Genomic DNA, 25,514 nt, shown 5'->3' with positions numbered 1-25,514 from the left:
ACGGTACAATACATGATGCTAATACCTACAAGAAGGAGACGGTACAATACATGATGCTAATACCTACAAGAAGGAGACGGCACAATACATGATGCTAATACCTACAAGAAGGAGACGGTACAATACATGATGCTAATACCTACAAGAAGGAGACGGTACAATACATGAGGCTAATACCTACAAGAAGGAGACAGTACAATACATGATGCTAATACCTACAAGAAGGAGACAGTACAATGCATGATGCTAATACCTACAGGAAGGAGACGGAAAAATACATGGCATAATGCTAATACCTACAAGAAGGAGACAGTACAATGCATGATGCTAATACCAACAAGAAGGAGACAGAACAATACATGATGCTAATACCAACAAGAAGGAGACGGTACAATACATGATGCTAATACCTACAAGAAGGAGACGGTACAATACATGATGCTAATACCTACAAGAAGGAGACGGCAAAATACATGATGCTAATACCTACAAGAAGGAGACGGTACAATACATGATGCTAATACCTACAAGAAGGAGACGGAACAAACATGATGCTAATACCTACAAGAAGGAGACGGCACAATACATGATGCTAATACCTACAAGAAGGAGAAAGTACAATACATGATGCTAATACCTACAAGAAGGAGATGGTACAATACAGGATGCTAATACCTACAGGAAGGAGACGGTGCAACACATGATGCTAATACCTACAAGAAGGAGATGGTACAATACAGGATGCTAATACCTACAGGAAGGAGACGGTGCAACACATGATGCTAATACCTACAAGAAGGAGATGGTACAATACATGACATGATGCTAATACCTACAAGAAGGAGAAGGTACAATACAGGATGCTAATACCTACAAGAAGGAGAAGGTACAATACAGGATGCTAATACCTATAGGAAGGAGACGGTGCAATACATGATGCTCATACCTACAAGAAGGAGAAGGTACAATACAGGATGCTAATACCTACAGGAAGGAGACGGTACAATACATGATGCTAATACCTACAAGAAGGAGACGGTACAATACATGATGCTAATACCTACAAGAAGGAGAAGGTACAATACAGGATGCTAATACCTAAAGGAAGGAGGTGGTACATTACATGATGCTAATACCTACAAGAAGGAGACGGTACAATACATGATGCTAATACCTACAAGAAGGAGAAGGTACAATACAGGATGCTAATACCTAAAGGAAGGAGGTGGTACATTACATGATGCTAATACCTACAAGAAGGAGATGGTACAATACAGGATGCTAATACCTACAGGAAGGAGACGGTGCAACACATGATGCTAATACCTACAAGAAGGAGACGGTACAATACATGATGCTAATACCTACAAGAAGGAGACGGTACAATACATGATGCTAATACCTACAAGAAGGAGACGGTACAATACATGATGCTAATACCTACAAGAAGGAGAAGGTACAATACAGGATGCTAATACCTAAAGGAAGGAGGTGGTACATTACATGATGCTAATACCTACAAGAAGGAGATGGTACAATACAGGATGCTAATACCTACAGGAAGGAGACGGTGCAACACATGATGCTAATACCTACAAGAAGGAGATGGTACAATACATGACATGATGCTAATACCTACAAGAAGGAGAAGGTACAATACAGGATGCTAATACCTACAAGAAGGAGAAGGTACAATACAGGATGCTAATACCTATAGGAAGGAGACGGTGCAATACATGATGCTCATACCTACAAGAAGGAGAAGGTACAATACAGGATGCTAATACCTACAGGAAGGAGACAGTGCAATACATGATGCTAATACCTACAAGAAGAAGATGGTACAATACATGACATGATGCTAATACCTACAAGAAGGAGACAGAACAATACATGATGCTAATACCAACAAGAAGGAGACGGTACAATACATGATGCTAATACCTACAAGAAGGAGACGGTACAATACATGATGCTAATACCTACAAGAAGGAGACGGTACAATACATGATGCTAATACCTACAAGAAGGAGACGGCACAATACATGATGCTAATACCTACAAGAAGGAGACGGTACAATACATGATGCTAATACCTACAAGAAGGAGACGGTACAATACATGAGGCTAATACCTACAAGAAGGAGACAGTACAATACATGATGCTAATACCTACAAGAAGGAGACAGTACAATGCATGATGCTAATACCTACAGGAAGGAGACGGAAAAATACATGGCATAATGCTAATACCTACAAGAAGGAGACAGTACAATGCATGATGCTAATACCAACAAGAAGGAGACAGAACAATACATGATGCTAATACCAACAAGAAGGAGACGGTACAATACATGATGCTAATACCTACAAGAAGGAGACGGTACAATACATGATGCTAATACCTACAAGAAGGAGACGGCAAAATACATGATGCTAATACCTACAAGAAGGAGACAGAACAATGCATGATGCTAATACTAACAAGAAGGAGACAGAACAATACATGATGCTAATAACTACAAGAAGGAGACGGTACAATACATGATGCTAATACCTACAAGAAGGAGACGGCACAAACATGATGCTAATACCTACAAGAAGGAGACGGAAAAATACATGGCATAATGCTAATACCTACAAGAAGGAGACAGTACAATGCATGATGTTAATACCTACAAGAAGGAGACGGCACAAAACATGATGCTAATACCTACAAGAAAGAGACAGTACAATGCATGATGCTAATACCTACAAGAAGGAGACGGAACAAACATGATGCTAATACCTACAAGAAGGAGGTGGTACAATGCATGATGCTAATACCTACAAGAAGGAGACGGCAAAATACATGATGCTAATACCTACAAGAAGGAGACGGCACAATACATGAGGCTGATACCTACAAGAAAGAGACGGCACAATACATGATGCTAATACCTACAAGAAGGAGACGGCACAATACATGATGCTAATACCTACAAGAAGGAGACAGTACAATACATGATGTTAATACCTACAAGAAGGAGACGGCACAATACATGATGCTAATACCTACAAGAAGGAGACAGTACAATACATGATGTTAATACCTACAAGAAGGAGACGGCAAAATACATGATGCTAATACCTACAAGAAGGAGACAGACCAAACATGATGCTAATACCTACAAGAAGGAGACGGAAAAATACATGGCATAATGCTAATACCTACAAGAAGGAGACAGTACAATACATGATGCTAATACCTACAAGAAGGAGACAGTACAATGCATGATGCTAATACCTACAGGAAGGAGACGGAAAAATACATGGCATAATGCTAATACCTACAAGAAGGAGACAGTACAATACATGATGCTAATACCTACAAGAAGGAGACAGTACAATGCATGATGCTAATACCAACAAGAAGGAGACAGAACAATACATGATGCTAATACCAACAAGAAGGAGACGGTACAATACATGATGCTAATACCTACAAGAAGGAGACGGTACAATACATGATGCTAATACCTACAAGAAGGAGACGGCACAATACTTTATGCTAATATCTACAAAAAGGAGACAGTACAATGCATGATGCTAATACCTACAAGAAGGAGACGGCACAAAACATGATGCTAATACCTACAAGAAGGAGACAGAACAAACATGATGCTAATACCTACAAGAAGGAGACGGTACAATACATGATACTAATACCTACAAGAAGGAGACGGTACAATACATGATGTGAATACCTACAAGAAGGAGCTGGTACAATACATGACAATATGCTAATACCTACAAGAAGTAGGTGGTACAATGCATGATGCTAATACCTACAAGAAGGAGACGGCACAATACATGATGTTAATACCTACAAGAAGGAGACGGCACAATACATGATGCTAATACCTACAAGAAAGAGACGGTACAATACATGATGTGAATACCTACAAGAAGGAGACGGTACAATACAGGATGCTAATACCTACAAGAAGGAGACAGTACAATACATGATGCAAATACCTACAAGAAGGAGACGGCACAATACATGATGCTAATACCTACAAGAAGGAGACGGCACAATACATGATGCTAATACCTACAAGAAGGAGACGGCAAAATACATGATGCTAATACCTACAAGAAGGAGACGGCACAATACATGATGCTAATACCTACAAGAAGGAGACAGTACAATACAGGATGCTAATACCTACAAGAAGGAGACAGTACAATACATGATGCTAATACCTACAAGAAGGAGACGGCAAAATACATGATGCTAATACCTACAAGAAGGAGACAGAACAAACATGATGCTAATACCTACAAGAAGGAGACGGAAAAATACATGGCATAATGCTAATACCTACAAGAAGGAGACAGAACCAACATGATGCTAATACCTACAAGAAGGAGACAGAACAAACATGATGCTAATACCTACAAGAAGGAGACGGAAAAATACATGGCATAATGCTAATACCTACAAGAAGGAGACAGAACCAACATGATGCTAATACCTACAAGAAGGAGACGGAAAAATACATGATGTGAATACCTACAAGAAGGAGCTGGTACAATACATGACATGATGCTAATACCTACAAGAAGGAGGTGGTACAATGCATGATGCTAATACCTACAAGAAGGAGACGGCACAATACATGATGCTAATACCTACAAGAAGGAGACGGAACAAACATGATGCTAATACCTACAAGAAGGAGACGGCACAATACATGAGGCTGATACCTACAAGAAAGAGACGGTACAATACATGATGTGAATACCTACAAGAAGGAGCTGGTACAATACATGACATGATGCTAATACCTACAAGAAGTAGGTGGTACAATGCATGATGCTAATACCTACAAGAAGGAGACGGCAAAATACATGATGCTAATACCTACAAGAAGGAGACGGCACAAACATGATGCTAATACCTACAAGAAGGAGACGGCAAAATACATGATGCTAATACCTACAAGAAGGAGACGGCACAATACATGATGCTAATACCTACAAGAAGGAGACGGCACAAACATGATGCTAATACCTACAAGAAGGAGACGGTACAATACAGGATGCTAATACCTACAAGAAGGAGCTGGTACAATACATGACATGATGCTAATACATACAAGAAGTAGGTGGTACAATGCATGATGCTAATACCTACGAGAAGGAGACAGTACAATACATGATGCTAATACCTACAAGAAGGAGACGGCACAATACATGATGCTAATACCTACAAGAAGGAGACGGCACAATACATGAGGCTGATACCTACAAGAAAGAGACGGTACAATACATGATGTGAATACCTACAAGAAGGAGCTGGTACAATACATGACATGATGCTAATACCTACAAGAAGTAGGTGGTACAATGCATGATGCTAATACCTACAAGAAGGAGACGGCAAAATACATGATGCTAATACCTACAAGAAGGAGACGGCACAAACATGATGCTAATACCTACAAGAAGGAGACGGCAAAATACATGATGCTAATACCTACAAGAAGGAGACGGCACAATACATGATGCTAATACCTACAAGAAGGAGACGGCACAAACATGATGCTAATACCTACAAGAAGGAGACGGTACAATACAGGATGCTAATACCTACAAGAAGGAGCTGGTACAATACATGACATGATGCTAATACATACAAGAAGTAGGTGGTACAATGCATGATGCTAATACCTACGAGAAGGAGACAGTACAATACATGATGCTAATACCTACAAGAAAGAGACGGTACAATACATGATGTGAATACCTACAAGAAGGAGACGGTACAATACATGATGTGATGCTAATACCTACAAGAAGGAGGTGGTACAAAAAATGATACTCATACCTACAAGAAGGAGACGGTACAATACATGATGCTAATACCTACAAGAAGGAGACGGTACAATACATGATGTGAATACCTACAAGAAGGAGACGGTACAATACATGGTGTGAATACCTACAAGAAGGAGACGGCAAAATACATGGCATAATGCTAATACCTACAAGAAGGAGACGGTACAATACATGATGTGAATACCTACAAGAAGGAGACGGTACAATACATGATGTTAATACCTACAAGAAGGAGACAGTACAATACATGATGCTAATACCTACAAGAAGGAGACGGCACAATACATGATGCTAATACCTACAAGAAGGAGACGGCAAAATACATGATGCTAATACCTACAAGAAGGAGACGGCAAAATACATGATGCTAATACCTACAAGAAGGAGACAGTACAATACATGATGCTAATACCTACAAGATGGAGACAGTACAATGCATGATGTTAATACCTACAAGAAGGAGACGGCACAATACATGATGCTAATACCTACAAGAAAGAGACGGTACAATACATGATGCTAATACCTACAAGAAGGAGACGGCACAATACATGATGCTAAGACCTACAAGAAGGAGACGGCACAATACATGATGCTAATACCTACAAGAAGGAGACAGTACAATACATGATGCTAATACCTACAAGATGGAGACAGTACAATGCATGATGTTAATACCTACAAGAAGGAGACGGCACAATACATGATGCTAATACCTACAAGAAAGAGACGGTACAATGCATGATGTTAATACCTACAAGAAAGAGACGGCACAATACATGATACTCATACCTACAAGAAGGAGACGGTACAATACATGATGCTAATACCTACAAGAAGGAGACGGAACAAACATGATGCAAATACCTACAAGAAGGAGACGGAACAAACATGATGCTAATACCTACAAGAAGGAGACGGCACAATACATGATGCTAATACCTACAAGAAAGAGACGGTACAATACATGATGTGAATACCTACAAGAAGGAGCTGGTACAATACATGACAATATGCTAATACCTACAAGAAGTAGGTGGTACAATGCATGATGCTAATACCTACAAGAAGGAGACGGCAAAATACATGATGCTAATACCTACAAGAAGGAGACGGCAAAATACATGGCATAATGCTAATACCTACAAGAAGGAGACAGTACAATGCATGATGTTAATACCTACAAGAAGGAGACGGCACAATACATGATGCTAATACCTACAAGAAAGAGACGGTACAATACATGATGTGAATACCTACAAGACGGAGACGGTACAATACAGGATGCTAATACCTACAAGAAGGAGACAGTACAATACATGATGCAAATACCTACAAGAAGGAGACGGCACAATACATGATGCTAATACCTACAAGAAGGAGACGGCACAATACATGATGCTAATACCTACAAGAAGGAGACGGCAAAATACATGATGCTAATACCTACAAGAAGGAGACGGCAAAATACATGGCATAATGCTAATACCTACAAGAAGGAGACAGTACAATGCATGATGTTAATACCTACAAGAAGGAGACGGCACAATACATGATGCTAATACCTACAAGAAAGAGACGGTACAATACATGATGTGAATACCTACAAGACGGAGACGGTACAATACAGGATGCTAATACCTACAAGAAGGAGACAGTACAATACATGATGCAAATACCTACAAGAAGGAGACGGCACAATACATGATGCTAATACCTACAAGAAGGAGACGGCACAATACATGATGCTAATACCTACAAGAAGGAGACGGCAAAATACATGATGCTAATACCTACAAGAAGGAGACGGCACAATACATGATGCTAATACCTACAAGAAGGAGACGGTACAATACAGGATGCTAATACCTACAAGAAGGAGACGGTACAATACAGGATGCTAATACCTACAAGAAGGAGACGGAACAAACATGATGCTAATACCTACAAGAAGGAGACGGCACAATACATGATGCTAATACCTACAAGAAGGAGACGGCAAAATACATGATGCTAATACCTACAAGAAGGAGACGGCACAAACATGATGCTAATACCTACAAGAAGGAGACGGTACAATACATGATGCTAATACCTACAAGAAGGAGACGGAACAAACATGATGCTAATACCTACAAGAAGGAGACGGCACAATACATGATGCTAATACCTACAAGAAGGAGACGGTACAATACATGATGCTAATACCTACAAGAAGGAGACGGAACAAACATGATGCTAATACCTACAAGAAGGAGACGGCACAATACATGATGCTAATACCTACAAGAAGGAGAAAGTACAATACATGATGCTAATACCTACAAGAAGGAGACGGCACAATACTTTATGCTAATATCTACAAAAAGGCGGTGGTACAATACATAACATAATGCTAATACCTACAAGAAGGAGACAGTACAATACATGATGCTAATACCTACAAGAAGGAGACGGCACAATACATGATGCTAATACCTACAAGAAGGAGACGGCACAAACATGATCCTAATACCTACAAGAAGGAGACGGTACAATACATGATGCTAATACCTACAAGAAGGAGACGGCACAAACATGATGCTAATACCTACAAGAAGGAGACGGAACAAACATGATGCTAATACCTACAAGAAGGAGACGGCACAAACATGATGCTAATACCTACAAGAAGGAGACGGCACAAACATGATGCTAATACCTACAAGAAGGAGACGGAACAAACATGATGCAAATACCTACAAGAAGGAGACGGAACAAACATGATGCTAATACCTACAAGAAGGAGACGGCACAATACATGATGCTAATACCTACAAGAAAGAGACGGTACAATACATGATGTGAATACCTACAAGAAGGAGCTGGTACAATACATGACAATATGCTAATACCTACAAGAAGTAGGTGGTACAATGCATGATGCTAATACCTACAAGAAGGAGACGGCAAAATACATGATGCTAATACCTACAAGAAGGAGACGGCAAAATACATGGCATAATGCTAATACCTACAAGAAGGAGACAGTACAATGCATGATGTTAATACCTACAAGAAGGAGACGGCACAATACATGATGCTAATACCTACAAGAAAGAGACGGTACAATACATGATGTGAATACCTACAAGAAGGAGACGGTACAATACAGGATGCTAATACCTACAAGAAGGAGACAGTACAATACATGATGCTAATACCTACAAGAAGGAGACGGCACAATACATGATGCTAATACCTACAAGAAGGAGACGGCACAATACATGATGCTAATACCTACAAGAAGGAGACGGCAAAATACATGATGCTAATACCTACAAGAAGGAGACGGCACAAACATGATGCTAATACCTACAAGAAGGAGACGGTACAATACAGGATGCTAATACCTACAAGAAGGAGACGGTACAATACAGGATGCTAATACCTACAAGAAGGAGACGGAACAAACATGATGCTAATACCTACAAGAAGGAGACGGCACAATACATGATGCTAATACCTACAAGAAGGAGACGGCAAAATACATGATGCTAATACCTACAAGAAGGAGACGGCACAAACCTGATGCTAATACCTACAAGAAGGAGACGGTACAATACATGATGCTAATACCTACAAGAAGGAGACGGAACAAACATGATGCTAATACCTACAAGAAGGAGACGGCACAATACATGATGCTAATACCTACAAGAAGGAGACGGTACAATACATGATGCTAATACCTACAAGAAGGAGACGGAACAAACATGATGCTAATACCTACAAGAAGGAGACGGCACAATACATGATGCTAATACCTACAAGAAGGAGAAAGTACAATACATGATGCTAATACCTACAAGAAGGAGACGGCACAATACTTTATGCTAATATCTACAAAAAGGCGGTGGTACAATACATAACATAATGCTAATACCTACAAGAAGGAGACAGTACAATACATGATGCTAATACCTACAAGAAGGAGACGGCACAATACATGATGCTAATACCTACAAGAAGGAGACGGCACAAACATGATGCTAATACCTACAAGAAGGAGACGGTACAATACATGATGCTAATACCTACAAGAAGGAGACGGCACAAACATGATGCTAATACCTACAAGAAGGAGACGGAACAAACATGATGCTAATACCTACAAGAAGGAGACGGCACAAACATGATGCTAATACCTACAAGAAGGAGACGGCACAAACATGATGCTAATACCTACAAGAAGGAGACGGAACAAACATGATGCTAATACCTACAAGAAGGAGACGGCACAATACATGATGCTAATACCTACAAGAAGGAGACGGCAAAATACATGATGCTAATACCTACAAGAAGGAGACGGCACAAACATGATGCTAATACCTACAAGAAGGAGACGGTACAATACATGATGCTAATACCTACAAGAAGGAGACGGAACAAACATGATGCTAATACCTACAAGAAGGAGACGGCACAATACATGATGCTAATACGTACAAGAAGGAGACGGCAAAATACATGATGCTAATACCTACAAGAAGGAGACGGCACAAACATGATGCTAATACCTACAAGAAGGAGACGGTACAATACATGATGCTAATACCTACAAGAAGGAGACGGCACAAACATGATGCTAATATCTACAAGAAGGAGACGGTACAATACATGATGCTAATACCTACAAGAAGGAGACGGTACAATACATGATGCTAATACCTACAAGAAGGAGACGGCACAATACATGATGCTAATACCTACAAGAAGGAGAAAGTACAATACATGATGCTAATACCTACAAGAAGGAGACGGCACAATACATGATGCTAATACCTACAAGAAAGAGACGGTACAATACATGATGTGAATACCTACAAGAAGGAGACGGTACAATACAGGATGCTAATACCTACAAGAAGGAGACAGTACAATACATGATGCTAATACCTACAAGAAGGAGACGGCACAATACATGATGCTAATACCTACAAGAAGGAGACGGCACAATACATGATGCTAATACCTACAAGAAGGAGACGGCAAAATACATGATGCTAATACCTACAAGAAGGAGACGGCACAAACATGATGCTAATACCTACAAGAAGGAGACGGCACAATACAGGATGCTAATACCTACAAGAAGGAGACGGTACAATACAGGATGCTAATACCTACAAGAAGGAGACGGAACAAACATGATGCTAAGACCTACAAGAAGGAGACGGCACAATACATGATGCTAATACCTACAAGAAGGAGACGGCAAAATACATGATGCTAATACCTACAAGAAGGAGACGGCACAAACATGATGCTAATACCTACAAGAAGGAGACGGTACAATACATGATGCTTATACCTACAAGAAGGAGACGGAACAAACATGATGCTAATACCTACAAGAAGGAGACGGCACAATACATGATGCTAATACCTACAAGAAGGAGAAAGTACAATACATGATGCTAATACCTACAAGAAGGAGACGGCACAATACTTTATGCTAATATCTACAAAAAGGCGGTGGTACAATACATAACATAATGCTAATACTTACAAGAAGGAGACAGTACAATACATGATGCTAATACCTACAAGAAGGAGACGGCACAATACATGATGCTAATACCTACAAGAAAGAGACGGTGCAATACATGATGCTAATACCTACAAGAAGGAGACGGCACAAACATGATGCTAATACCTACAAGAAGGAGACGGTACAATACATGATGCTAATACCTACAAGAAGGAGACGGCACAAACATGATGCTAATACCTACAAGAAGGAGACGGAACAAACATGATGCTAATACCTACAAGAAGGAGACGGCACAAACATGATGCTAATACCTACAAGAAGGAGACGGCACAAACATGATGCTAATACCTACAAGAAGGAGATGGAACAAACATGATGCTAATACCTACAAGAAGGAGACGGCACAATACATGATGCTAATACCTACAAGAAGGAGACGGCAAAATACATGATGCTAATACCTACAAGAAGGAGACGGCACAAACATGATGCTAATACCTACAAGAAGGAGACGGCAAAATACATGATGCTAATACCTACAAGAAGGAGACGGCAAAATACATGATGCTAATACCTACAAGAAGGAGACGGCACAAACATGATGCTAATACCTACAAGAAGGAGACGGTACAATACATGATGCTAATACCTACAAGAAGGAGACGGAACAAACATGATGCTAATACCTACAAGAAGGAGACGGCACAATACATGATGCTAATACCTACAAGAAGGAGACGGCAAAATACATGATGCTAATACCTACAAGAAGGAGAAAGTACAATACATGATGCTAATACCTACAAGAAGGAGACGGCACAATACTTTATGCTAATATCTACAAAAAGGCGGTGGTACAATACATAACATAATGCTAATACCTACAAGAAGGAGACAGTACAATACATGATGCTAATACCTACAAGAAGGAGACGGCACAATACATGATGCTAATACCTACAAGAAGGAGACGGCACAAACATGATCCTAATACCTACAAGAAGGAGACGGTACAATACATGATGCTAATACCTACAAGAAGGAGACGGCACAAACATGATGCTAATACCTACAAGAAGGAGACGGAACAAACATGATGCTAATACCTACAAGAAGGAGACGGCACAAACATGATGCTAATACCTACAAGAAGGAGACGGCACAAACATGATGCTAATACCTACAAGAAGGAGACGGAACAAACATGATGCAAATACCTACAAGAAGGAGACGGAACAAACATGATGCTAATACCTACAAGAAGGAGACGGCACAATACATGATGCTAATACCTACAAGAAAGAGACGGTACAATACATGATGTGAATACCTACAAGAAGGAGCTGGTACAATACATGACAATATGCTAATACCTACAAGAAGTAGGTGGTACAATGCATGATGCTAATACCTACAAGAAGGAGACGGCAAAATACATGATGCTAATACCTACAAGAAGGAGACGGCAAAATACATGGCATAATGCTAATACCTACAAGAAGGAGACAGTACAATGCATGATGTTAATACCTACAAGAAGGAGACGGCACAATACATGATGCTAATACCTACAAGAAAGAGACGGTACAATACATGATGTGAATACCTACAAGAAGGAGACGGTACAATACAGGATGCTAATACCTACAAGAAGGAGACAGTACAATACATGATGCTAATACCTACAAGAAGGAGACGGCACAATACATGATGCTAATACCTACAAGAAGGAGACGGCACAATACATGATGCTAATACCTACAAGAAGGAGACGGCAAAATACATGATGCTAATACCTACAAGAAGGAGACGGCACAAACATGATGCTAATACCTACAAGAAGGAGACGGTACAATACAGGATGCTAATACCTACAAGAAGGAGACGGTACAATACAGGATGCTAATACCTACAAGAAGGAGACGGAACAAACATGATGCTAATACCTACAAGAAGGAGACGGCACAATACATGATGCTAATACCTACAAGAAGGAGACGGCAAAATACATGATGCTAATACCTACAAGAAGGAGACGGCACAAACCTGATGCTAATACCTACAAGAAGGAGACGGTACAATACATGATGCTAATACCTACAAGAAGGAGACGGAACAAACATGATGCTAATACCTACAAGAAGGAGACGGCACAATACATGATGCTAATACCTACAAGAAGGAGACGGTACAATACATGATGCTAATACCTACAAGAAGGAGACGGAACAAACATGATGCTAATACCTACAAGAAGGAGACGGCACAATACATGATGCTAATACCTACAAGAAGGAGAAAGTACAATACATGATGCTAATACCTACAAGAAGGAGACGGCACAATACTTTATGCTAATATCTACAAAAAGGCGGTGGTACAATACATAACATAATGCTAATACCTACAAGAAGGAGACAGTACAATACATGATGCTAATACCTACAAGAAGGAGACGGCACAATACATGATGCTAATACCTACAAGAAGGAGACGGCACAAACATGATGCTAATACCTACAAGAAGGAGACGGTACAATACATGATGCTAATACCTACAAGAAGGAGACGGCACAAACATGATGCTAATACCTACAAGAAGGAGACGGAACAAACATGATGCTAATACCTACAAGAAGGAGACGGCACAAACATGATGCTAATACCTACAAGAAGGAGACGGCACAAACATGATGCTAATACCTACAAGAAGGAGACGGAACAAACATGATGCTAATACCTACAAGAAGGAGACGGCACAATACATGATGCTAATACCTACAAGAAGGAGACGGCAAAATACATGATGCTAATACCTACAAGAAGGAGACGGCACAAACATGATGCTAATACCTACAAGAAGGAGACGGTACAATACATGATGCTAATACCTACAAGAAGGAGACGGAACAAACATGATGCTAATACCTACAAGAAGGAGACGGCACAATACATGATGCTAATACGTACAAGAAGGAGACGGCAAAATACATGATGCTAATACCTACAAGAAGGAGACGGCACAAACATGATGCTAATACCTACAAGAAGGAGACGGTACAATACATGATGCTAATACCTACAAGAAGGAGACGGCACAAACATGATGCTAATATCTACAAGAAGGAGACGGTACAATACATGATGCTAATACCTACAAGAAGGAGACGGTACAATACATGATGCTAATACCTACAAGAAGGAGACGGCACAATACATGATGCTAATACCTACAAGAAGGAGAAAGTACAATACATGATGCTAATACCTACAAGAAGGAGACGGCACAATACATGATGCTAATACCTACAAGAAAGAGACGGTACAATACATGATGTGAATACCTACAAGAAGGAGACGGTACAATACAGGATGCTAATACCTACAAGAAGGAGACAGTACAATACATGATGCTAATACCTACAAGAAGGAGACGGCACAATACATGATGCTAATACCTACAAGAAGGAGACGGCACAATACATGATGCTAATACCTACAAGAAGGAGACGGCAAAATACATGATGCTAATACCTACAAGAAGGAGACGGCACAAACATGATGCTAATACCTACAAGAAGGAGACGGCACAATACAGGATGCTAATACCTACAAGAAGGAGACGGTACAATACAGGATGCTAATACCTACAAGAAGGAGACGGAACAAACATGATGCTAAGACCTACAAGAAGGAGACGGCACAATACATGATGCTAATACCTACAAGAAGGAGACGGCAAAATACATGATGCTAATACCTACAAGAAGGAGACGGCACAAACATGATGCTAATACCTACAAGAAGGAGACGGTACAATACATGATGCTTATACCTACAAGAAGGAGACGGAACAAACATGATGCTAATACCTACAAGAAGGAGACGGCACAATACATGATGCTAATACCTACAAGAAGGAGAAAGTACAATACATGATGCTAATACCTACAAGAAGGAGACGGCACAATACTTTATGCTAATATCTACAAAAAGGCGGTGGTACAATACATAACATAATGCTAATACTTACAAGAAGGAGACAGTACAATACATGATGCTAATACCTACAAGAAGGAGACGGCACAATACATGATGCTAATACCTACAAGAAAGAGACGGTGCAATACATGATGCTAATACCTACAAGAAGGAGACGGCACAAACATGATGCTAATACCTACAAGAAGGAGACGGTACAATACATGATGCTAATACCTACAAGAAGGAGACGGCACAAACATGATGCTAATACCTACAAGAAGGAGACGGAACAAACATGATGCTAATACCTACAAGAAGGAGACGGCACAAACATGATGCTAATACCTACAAGAAGGAGACGGCACAAACATGATGCTAATACCTACAAGAAGGAGATGGAACAAACATGATGCTAATACCTACAAGAAGGAGACGGCACAATACATGATGCTAATACCTACAAGAAGGAGACGGCAAAATACATGATGCTAATACCTACAAGAAGGAGACGGCACAAACATGATGCTAATACCTACAAGAAGGAGACGGCAAAATACATGATGCTAATACCTACAAGAAGGAGACGGCAAAATACATGATGCTAATACCTACAAGAAGGAGACGGCACAAACATGATGCTAATACCTACAAGAAGGAGACGGTACAATACATGATGCTAATACCTACAAGAAGGAGACGGAACAAACATGATGCTAATACCTACAAGAAGGAGACGGCACAATACATGATGCTAATACCTACAAGAAGGAGACGGCAAAATACATGATGCTAATACCTACAAGAAGGAGACGGCACAAACATGATGCTAATACCTACAAGAAGGAGACGGTACAATACATGATGCTAATACCTACAAGAAGGAGACGGCACAAACATGATGCTAATATCTACAAGAAGGAGACGGTACAATACATGATGCTAATACCTACAAGAAGGAGAAAGTACAATACATGATGCTAATACCTACAAGAAGGAGAAAGTACAATACATGATGCTAATACCTACAAGAAGGAGACGGCACAATACATGATGCTAATACCTACAAGAAGTAGAAAGTACAATACATGATGCTAATACCTACAAGAAGGAGACGGTACAATACATGATGCTAATACCTACAAGAAGGAGAAAGTACAATACATGATGCTAATACCTACAAGAAGGAGACGGCACAATACATGATGCTAATACCTACAAGAAGGAGAAAGTACAATACATGATGCTAATACCTACAAGAAGGAGACGGCACAATACATGATGCTAATACCTACAAGAAGGAGAAAGTACAATACATGATGCTAATACCTACAAGAAGGAGAAAGTACAATACATGATGCTAATACCTACAAGAAGGAGACGGCACAATACTTTATGCTAATATCTACAAAAAGGCGGTGGTACAATACATAACATAATGCTAATACCTACAAGAAGGAGACGGCACAATACATGAGGCTGATACCTACAAGAAAGAGACGGCACAATACATGATGCTAATACCTACAAGAAGGAAACGGTACAATGCATGATGTTAATACCTACAAGAAGGAGATGGTACAATGCATGATGTTAATACCTACAGGAAGGAGACGGTACAATACATGATGCTAATACCTACAAGAAGGAGACAGTACAATGCATGATGTTAATACCTACAAGAAGGAGATGGTACAATGCATGATGTTAATACCTACAGGAAGGAGACGGTACAATACATGATGCTAATACCTACAAGAAGGAGACGGCACAATACATGAGGCTGATACCTACAAGAAAGAGACGGCACAATACATGATGCTAATACCTACAAGAAGGAGACGGTACAATGCATGATGTTAATACCTACAAGAAGGAGATGGTACAATGCATGATGTTAATACCTACAGGAAGGAGACGGTACAATACATGATGCTAATACCTACAAGAAGGAGACAGTACAATGCATGATGTTAATACCTACAAGAAGGAGATGGTACAATGCATGATGTTAATACCTACAGGAAGGAGACGGTACAATACATGATGCTAATACCTACAAGAAGGAGACGGTACAATACATGATGCTAATACCTACAAGAAGGAGACGGCACAATACTTTATGCTAATATCTACAAAAAGGCGGTGGTACAATACACAACATAATGCTAATACCTGCAAGAAAGAGACGGCACAATACATGATGCTAATACCTACAAGAAGGAGACGGCACAATACATGATGCTAATACCTACAAGAAGGAGACGGTACAATGCATGATGTTAATACCCTCAGGAAGGAGACGGTACAATACATGATGCTAATACCTACAAGAAGGAGACGGTACAATGCATGATGTTAATACCTACAAGAAGGAGACGGTACAATGCATGATGTTAATACCCTCAGGAAGGAGACGGCACAATATATGATGCTAATACCTACAGGAAGGAGACGGTACAATACATGCTGCTAATACCTACAAGAAGGAGACGGTACAATGCATGATGTTAATACCTACAGGAAGGAGACGGTACAATGCATGATGTTAATACTTACAGGAAGGAGACGGTACAATACATGATGCTAATACCTACAAGAAGGAGACGGTACAATGCATGATGTTAATACCTACAGGAAGGAGACGGTACTGTACGTATTGCTAATACCTACAAGAAGGAGACAGTACAATGCATGATGTTTATACCTAAAGGAAGGAGACAGTACAATACATGATGCTAATACCTACAAGAAGGAGACGGTACAATGCATGATGTCAATACCTACAGGAAGGAGACGGTACAATACATGATGCTAATACCTACAAGAAGGAGACAGCACAATGCATGATGCTAATACCTACAAGAAGGAGACGGTACAATGCATGATGCTAATACCTACAAGAAGGAGACGGCACAATACATGATGCTAATACCTACAAGAAGGAGACGGTAGAATGCATGATGTTAATACCTAAAGGAAGGAGACGGTAGAATACATGATGCTAATACCTACAAGAAGGAGACGGTACAATACATGATGCTAATACCTACAGGAAGGAGACGGTACAATACATGATGCTAATACCTACAAGAAGGAGACGGTACAATGCATGATGTTAATACCTACAGGAAGGAGACGGTACAATGCATGATGTTAATACCTACAGGAAGGAGACGATACAATGCATGATGTTAATACCTACAGGAAGGAGACGGTAGAATACATGATGCTAATACCTACAGGAAGGAGACGGTACAATACATGATGCTAATACCTACAAGAAGGAGACGGTACAATGCATGATGTTAATACCTACAGGAAGGAGACGATACAATGCATGATGTTAATACCTACAGGAAGGAGACGATACAATGCATGATGTTAATACCTACAGGAAGGAGACGATACAATGCATGATGTTAATACCTACAGGAAGGAGACAGTACAATACATGATGCTAATACCTACAAGAAGGAGCTGGTACAATACATGACGCTAATACCTACAAGAAGCAGCTGGTACAATACATGACATGTTGCTAATACCTACAAGAAGCAGACAGTATAATACATGAAGCAGTCAAAGGGAATAATAAAACACAAGTCCAATACAAGAAAAGTCAAGGGGCATTACAGAGGGTCAGCAAGGGAGAAGGTTTAGGGCTCAGAGTTGGGGAAAGTATGATTTAAGAAGGGGGCGAAATACATGGAGGACGGGGGAAGATCTGCTGTCAAGGGGGAGTGATTTCCAGTGTTTCGGGGCGAGGAGGGAAAAAGCGAAAGCGGGATTGAGTGCAGGGTGGTTTTGGGACAGAGAGGAGGACCTGAGATTCTGATCTGAGGGAACAGGATGTGGTGTAGAAAGAAAAGAAGAGAGATAGATGCGTACTAGATTGTGGGTGCTTTTGAAAACAATACAAAGGCAGAGTAAGCAACGGTCAAATGAGAGCTAAGAAAGTGAGCAAAGGGACGGAGGAATAGATGTAAATGAGAGCTAGCAAAGGGAGCAAAGGGATGGGGAAATAGAGGTAACTGAGAGCTATGAAATGGAGCAAAGGGATGGAGAAATAGAGGTAAATGAGAGGTAGGAAAGGGAGAGAATGGATGGCAAAATTGAGATAAATGAGAGCTAGGAAATGGAGCGAAGTGATGGAGAAACAGAGGTAAATGAGAGCTAGGAAAGGGAGCGAAGGGATGGAGAAATAGAGGAAAATGAGCTAGGAAACAGAGCGAAGGTATGGAGAAATAGAGGTCAATTAGAGCTGGGAAAGGGAGGGAAGGGATGGAGAAATAGAGGTAAATGAATGCTAGGAAATGGAGCAAAGGGATGGAGAAATAGAGGTAAATGGGAGCTAGGAAAGGGAGCGAAGGGATGGAGAAGTAGCGGTAAATGAGAGCTAGGAAATGGAGCAAAGGGGTGGAGAAATAGAGGTAAATGAGAGCTAAGAAAGGGAGTGAAGGGGTGGAGAAATAGAGATAACAGAGCTAGGAAGGGGAGCAAAGGGATGGAGGAATAGAGGTAAATGAGAGCTAGGAAAGGGAGCGAAGGGATGGAGAAATAGAGGTAAATGAGAGCTATGAAATGGTGCAAAGGGATGGAGAAATAGAGGTAAATGAGAGCTGCGAAACGGAGTGAAGGGATGGAGGAATAGAGGTAAATGTGAGCTAGGAAAGGGAGCGAAGGGATAGAGAAATAGAGGTTTTATTTTTTATTTTATGGCTTATAGTGCAAACCTAGCACAAGAGCCCAGGAGTGCTTTACAACACGGTTGCTCCAAAATCTGGTTTGGCATTTTATACAGTAACGGAGTACTGTCAGAGGAAGGAGGGAGAGATTTTTATTCCTCCAGCAGGTATTGTTGAAAGAGCCACGCTTTTCGTGTTTTGCGGAATTAGAGGATGGTCGGGGCATTTAGAGCCTCTACCGGGATTGAGTTCCAGATGGCCAAAGCGTGGCAGGAGAAGGGCTGCTTGCCAGTCTTCTCGTTGCAACCTAGCTTTGACTCCAACCCTTTGATGGTTTTGCTACGTGAGATGCGAGAGCCTCCAGAGGTGTGGAGTATAACCACTGAGTATGCTGATGTTCCGTTTGTGAGACTGCTTTTTAGGTGATAGATGCAGTTTTGAATATGATCCTGGCGGGGGTGTGGGGGGCCAGTGAAGCGTGCGCAGTGTTGGAGAGATATGGTCGAATTTGCAGGCTTCAGTGTGCTGTGCGGCTTTACTTTGAGGGGGCGAGGTGTGCGGCTGGTAGTCCAGTAAGGCGGACCTTTTACCCAACGATCTGTGAGATAACAAGTGCATGGACCACCATATTTGTTTGGGGGACCACAGTATTTGTTTGGGGGAAAGGAGGGTTTGATTTTGCAGAGAGTGTAGTTCTGTAGTCATGCGGTTTGTGCCTTTTTTGCTGTGTACTTTTGGAAGGAAAAGCTACTGTCAACAATGAAGCCCAGGGGTGTGGCAGAGTTTGACAGCTGACGGTTGCTTCCTTCCAGGCACATGTCATCTAGCCATTGTTGCACGAGTTGTTGTTCGGTGGGTGGACCCATGAGGACAAATTTGTTCTTAGTTGGGTTCAGTTTAAAGTACGCGATTGGCATCCATATTTGTATAGTAGTCAGGCATTTGTGGAGGAGAGCAATGTCCTGGGGGTCACTGACCTTCAGGCACAGCTGAGGGTCATCAGCATACTGATGGATGGCTATGTTCGGGTCATTTAAGAGAGCTCTCAATGGTTCCATGTATAGATTAAAGATGATTGGTGAGAGAATAGAACCTTGAGGGACCCCACACGTGACTGGGAGTCGGTTGGATCTGAATGAGCCCATCTGTACGACCTGGTGCCTGTGGGATGAGTAGGATACAAACCAATTTAGGACAGTTCCAGAGAAGTCCATCCTGTCGGTGAGGAGCGAGCGGAGTATTTGGTGATCAGCAGTGTCGAAAGGCAGCTGAAGTGTGAGGAGAAAAGCAGCAAAGAGTGGAAACAGCAGAATAAAAGAGGGGCAGGATAGTTGGCAGGAAGACCGATACGAAGAGAAGAGTAGTAGCTGAGTCAGGAAAAGACAAACGAGTAGTTTGGAGGTGTGCTGAAAACATTACTCATGTGCATACATAAGAAGGCTAACAACATATTGCTGAGTTATCTATGGCATGCGGAAATGACGAATATTATCTCGGCAAATGTCTCCCTGTAGTGTTTAAATAATTACGAAGGTACCAATGTCCCTCTGCTGATTACATAATTACTTTCATGTGCTAGTGCTCTTTGCTTTGCCGAGGTGCTCATCACACTTTGGTGTGACTAAAATCACTCTTTTAGCTGCCTTTATCTGGGCATCTACCGCACTCTCCAAGGAATGGAATAAGGCACCTGTCCCTCTCTGGTGTTAATGCCTTCCTAGATTATCAATGACCGTACCTGTTAATTTCTATTGGTAATAACAATACTTGGTTATTACTTGAGTACCTCATCCCTCTAGTATTAATAACATCACACGGGTAGTTGCACCACCAGGCTATTGAAAACATTACTTGGGCATGAGTCTCAGTGCAGTATTAATAGCATTGCAAGTACGTGTCTCCCTCCAATGTAAAGTAACCCGTGTATCTATCAGACTCTAATGTTACTATCAGTACTTGTTCTGTTTTGTGTTACTACTCTTCTCCATACTTGAAGCCTAGTTTTAATGGCATATTGGGGGTACCTCGCTCACTCTGATATCGACAGCATTCCACGGGTGCCCTCTGCCCTTCATTACATTACTGGAATGCCAGCTCCCGGCCAGTGCTGGTAACCGTACTCCTAGAGTTTCTAACATTACTCGCGCACTGATCTCACACTATAATTAACAGCACATGTTTGGCTCCTTTCTTTTTCAAATGTTACTATCATTACTGCAGTACCTTCCCGGGGCATGGGACATGCAGCCCTCCAGTGTTTATACTATTCCTCTCGTATCTACTGCGCCCTCATTAAAAATAATTACCTGGGTACCTGTCCGAATTTAGTATTAGTAGCATTATCCGGGCACCCCTCTAATTTTGATGATTACTGGTCATGTTCTGGTGTTACTCACATCACTAATGTTCCTGTGGCCCTCTGGCCTTGATACCCTGGCCGTCGCACGTGTCACCCCTGGTTTTGATAACCTCCCCCCAGGTACTTATCACATTACTAGTTACTAACATTCTGTTACTAACATTACTAGTGTTGCTCTGGCACTCTAGTGTTGGCTTGATACCCATACTGTCACACCTGCCATCCATACCTTTTGATAACATTACTTGAGTACCTCTCCTTAGCCCTAACGCTTAGCCTTATAGCACGTCATTCGGGGCTGCTTTTATGGCAGCTTTTTCACTACAAAGGTATTTTCACCACGACTACATTTTAGATGGCAACATTTTTAAATCAATCATGTTTTTTTTTTAGTTCCAAGCAGCATCGTGGCTTGAAATTAATTGGTTTACATTCTTACAATGAGTGATGCCCCAATACAATTTGGGTAATTATATAGCGCATATGGGCCGGGAGGAAAGCTCAGGGGCAACTTGCAAGACAACGCTGAGCAGCACGGATAGTTAATTAATTTATTTATTTAGACATTTATAGATCACGCAGAGCGATATAAGAACCCAAGTTAATTTGGTCTGCGGCCTATGGTTTGCCCATGCGGGCTCTTACCTGGCAGTGTTTCAGGTGCAGCAGGACAGGGGCCAAGAACTGCAGCAATTTACGTAAAACCAACATTGCTGTCTCCCCTTAGGCGTTCCCTTGGGCGCCCGTTCCTTCCCGAATGGGCATAGTCAGCACAGAATCCTCCCCCCGGAGTCAGATCCTGACCCAGGATGTGCTGGCAAAATGAGCACTGGCTTACATGGGCAAATAGTAACCCGCCAAGTGCCCCTTATAACCAATGCAGAGCGTTACGGATGCTGCCCTTCTTCGGGGCTCATGGATCGTTTCCAAACGCTGGTGGCAGCATGATAGCTAAATCCAGGCAGGGGAACGGATTCTCGCGGAGTATTTCGTGCCTAGCTCCTTCCGGCCCTGCCATGATCGTGCTCCTGGCCACACTTCCGGAATCAGACGAACTTTAGGTTTCAGGGGCAGGAAAGTAGCAGCAAAAGCCGCAGAGGACCCCCAAAGTACCAGAAGCTCTCCCTGGCTCTCCCTACTTCCAGATGTAGCGACCTTTCGAGCTTCCCATCTCTTCCAGCTGCAGCAGTCCCTTCCTGGGGCTCTCTCTGTCCAGGGACTGTATGGCTGTTTCTGATTTCCTGGCTGCAGCAGTCCCACAATTGACCTGCCGCTGCCCATACGCACTTTGCCTCTTAGCTGAAGCAACTCTCTCTCCCTCTTGAAAGAGACGTTCCTTCCTAGCTGTCTGTCCCTCCCAGGTCAAGCAGTCTCTGTAGCTCTCTCTGTCTCATCAGGAGCTGAAGGGGAGCACACCGGGCTGCCTCTGCTCTCCTAACTGAAGCGGTCTCTGTAGTTCCCTCCGCGGTGCTGGGGGCTGCCCCTCCCGCCTATCTCCCCCCTACATCTCTGAGGGACGGGGGCTGAGACTGCTGACGAAGCTCCGCGGTGTCCAAGTTCAGCTTTCCTCTACATCGCCTCCAGGGAATGTGGCCGTCAGAGGCTGTCACAGAAAGAGGTAGCCCCTCTCCCCAGCACTGGCCGGCATTGGGTCTGTCTGAGGAGGTCTCAGACCAGCCTGACACTCCATCAACAGCAGGCAGCAGATCTGCCTGAGGATCTCTCTGAACCAGGGGAGGAATTGGGCCGGAACGAGACAGAGCTGTGGTGCTACGTTTTCAGTCGTCCCTTGCTCAACACTCCTCTCTAAACTTAAACAATTAACCTGTCCAAAGCTGTATATATGTCTCCTGCTTTGCACACATTTCACTGACAGGGTGACTATTCTGACAGAGGACATGAGCACCTTACCCAGTGTGCATTGAATGCTCAGAAGGGGTGCACGTTTGAATTACTAGCACAGACATGTTTGCGGGCAGTGACCTTACGAGGCTGGCCTTACTCCTCACTCTCCACAAGCCGTGGGTACCTATGGGAGTGGCCATACTCTCCACCCTCTGTAGGCAGTGGGTCTCTACAAGGGTGGCCATACTCTCCACCCTCTGTAGACGATGGGTCTCTATGAGGGAGGCCTTACTCTCCACCCTCTGTAGATGATGGGTCTCTACGAGGGTGGTCTTACTCTCCACCCTCTGTAGACGATGGGTCTCTACGAGGGTGGCCTTACTCTCCACCCTCTGTAGACGATGGGTCTCTACGAGGGAGGCCTTACTCTCCACCCTCTGTAGGCAGTGGGTCTCTGCGAGGGAGGCCTTATCCTCCACCCTCTGTAGACGATGAGGGAGGCCTTACTCTCCACCCTCTGTAGACGATGGGTCTCTATGAGGGTGGCCTTACTCTCCACACTCTGTAGACGATGGGTCTCTATGAGGGAGGCCTTACTCTCCACCCTCTGTAGACGATGGGTCTCTATGAGGAAGGCCTTACTCTCCACCCTCTGTAGGCAGTGGGTCTCTACGAGGGTGGCCTTACTCTCCACCCTCCGTAGGCAGTGGGTCTCTATGAGAAGTGTCTTACTCTCCACCCCCCTGTAGGCAGGGGCTCTCTATAAGAGCGCTCTTACTCTTCAACCTCTTCAGAAAGAGGGTCTGTATGAGAGTGGCCTTACTGTCCATTCTTTGCAGGAGTGGTTCTCTAGCAGAATGGCCTTACTCCCCCTCTGTAGACGATGGGTCTCTGTGAGGGTGGCCTTACTCTCCACCCTCTGTAAGCACTGGGTCTCTATGAGAGTGGCCTTTTCATCCATTCACTGTGAGTTTGGCCTTACTCTCTACCCTCTGCAGACAATTGGTTTCTATGAGAGTAGCCCTACTCCCCTCTGTAGGCAGTAGATCAATATCAGAGTGGCCTTACTCTCTCCCCTCTGCAGGCAGGGGTCTCTTATGAGAGTTGTCTTAATGTCCAAGGCAGTATATCTCTATGAGCGTGTCCTTACTCTCCACCGTGTGCAGGCATGGGTCCCTATGTGAGCGGCCTTACTCTCCACCCTCTGCAGGGATGGGTC

At 42.3% G+C, this 25,514-nt stretch overlaps 1 protein-coding gene across 1 annotated transcript in view; it reads right to left on the bottom strand.

The window, feature by feature from the left end:
- Nucleotides 1–23,949, bottom strand: part of PGF (placental growth factor) — a 148,387-nt gene extending 124,438 nt beyond the window's left edge. Inside the window, exon 1 of the mRNA XM_069638065.1 lies at nucleotides 23,096–23,949. Within this exon, the coding sequence (XP_069494166.1) occupies nucleotides 23,096–23,161 (66 nt within the window). The 5' untranslated portion in view covers nucleotides 23,162–23,949. The remainder of the gene's footprint in view (nucleotides 1–23,095) is intronic.
- Nucleotides 23,950–25,514: the final 1,565 nt, after the last annotated feature.

Source organism: Ambystoma mexicanum, chromosome 14 (assembly GCF_040938575.1).
Source record: "Ambystoma mexicanum isolate Mex_15411 chromosome 14, UKY_AmexF1_1, whole genome shotgun sequence".
NCBI classification, from domain to species: domain Eukaryota; kingdom Metazoa; phylum Chordata; class Amphibia; order Caudata; family Ambystomatidae; genus Ambystoma; species Ambystoma mexicanum.
The sequence above is the reverse complement of the archived record's forward strand: the minus strand, read 5'-3'. Positions and strand labels throughout refer to the sequence as shown.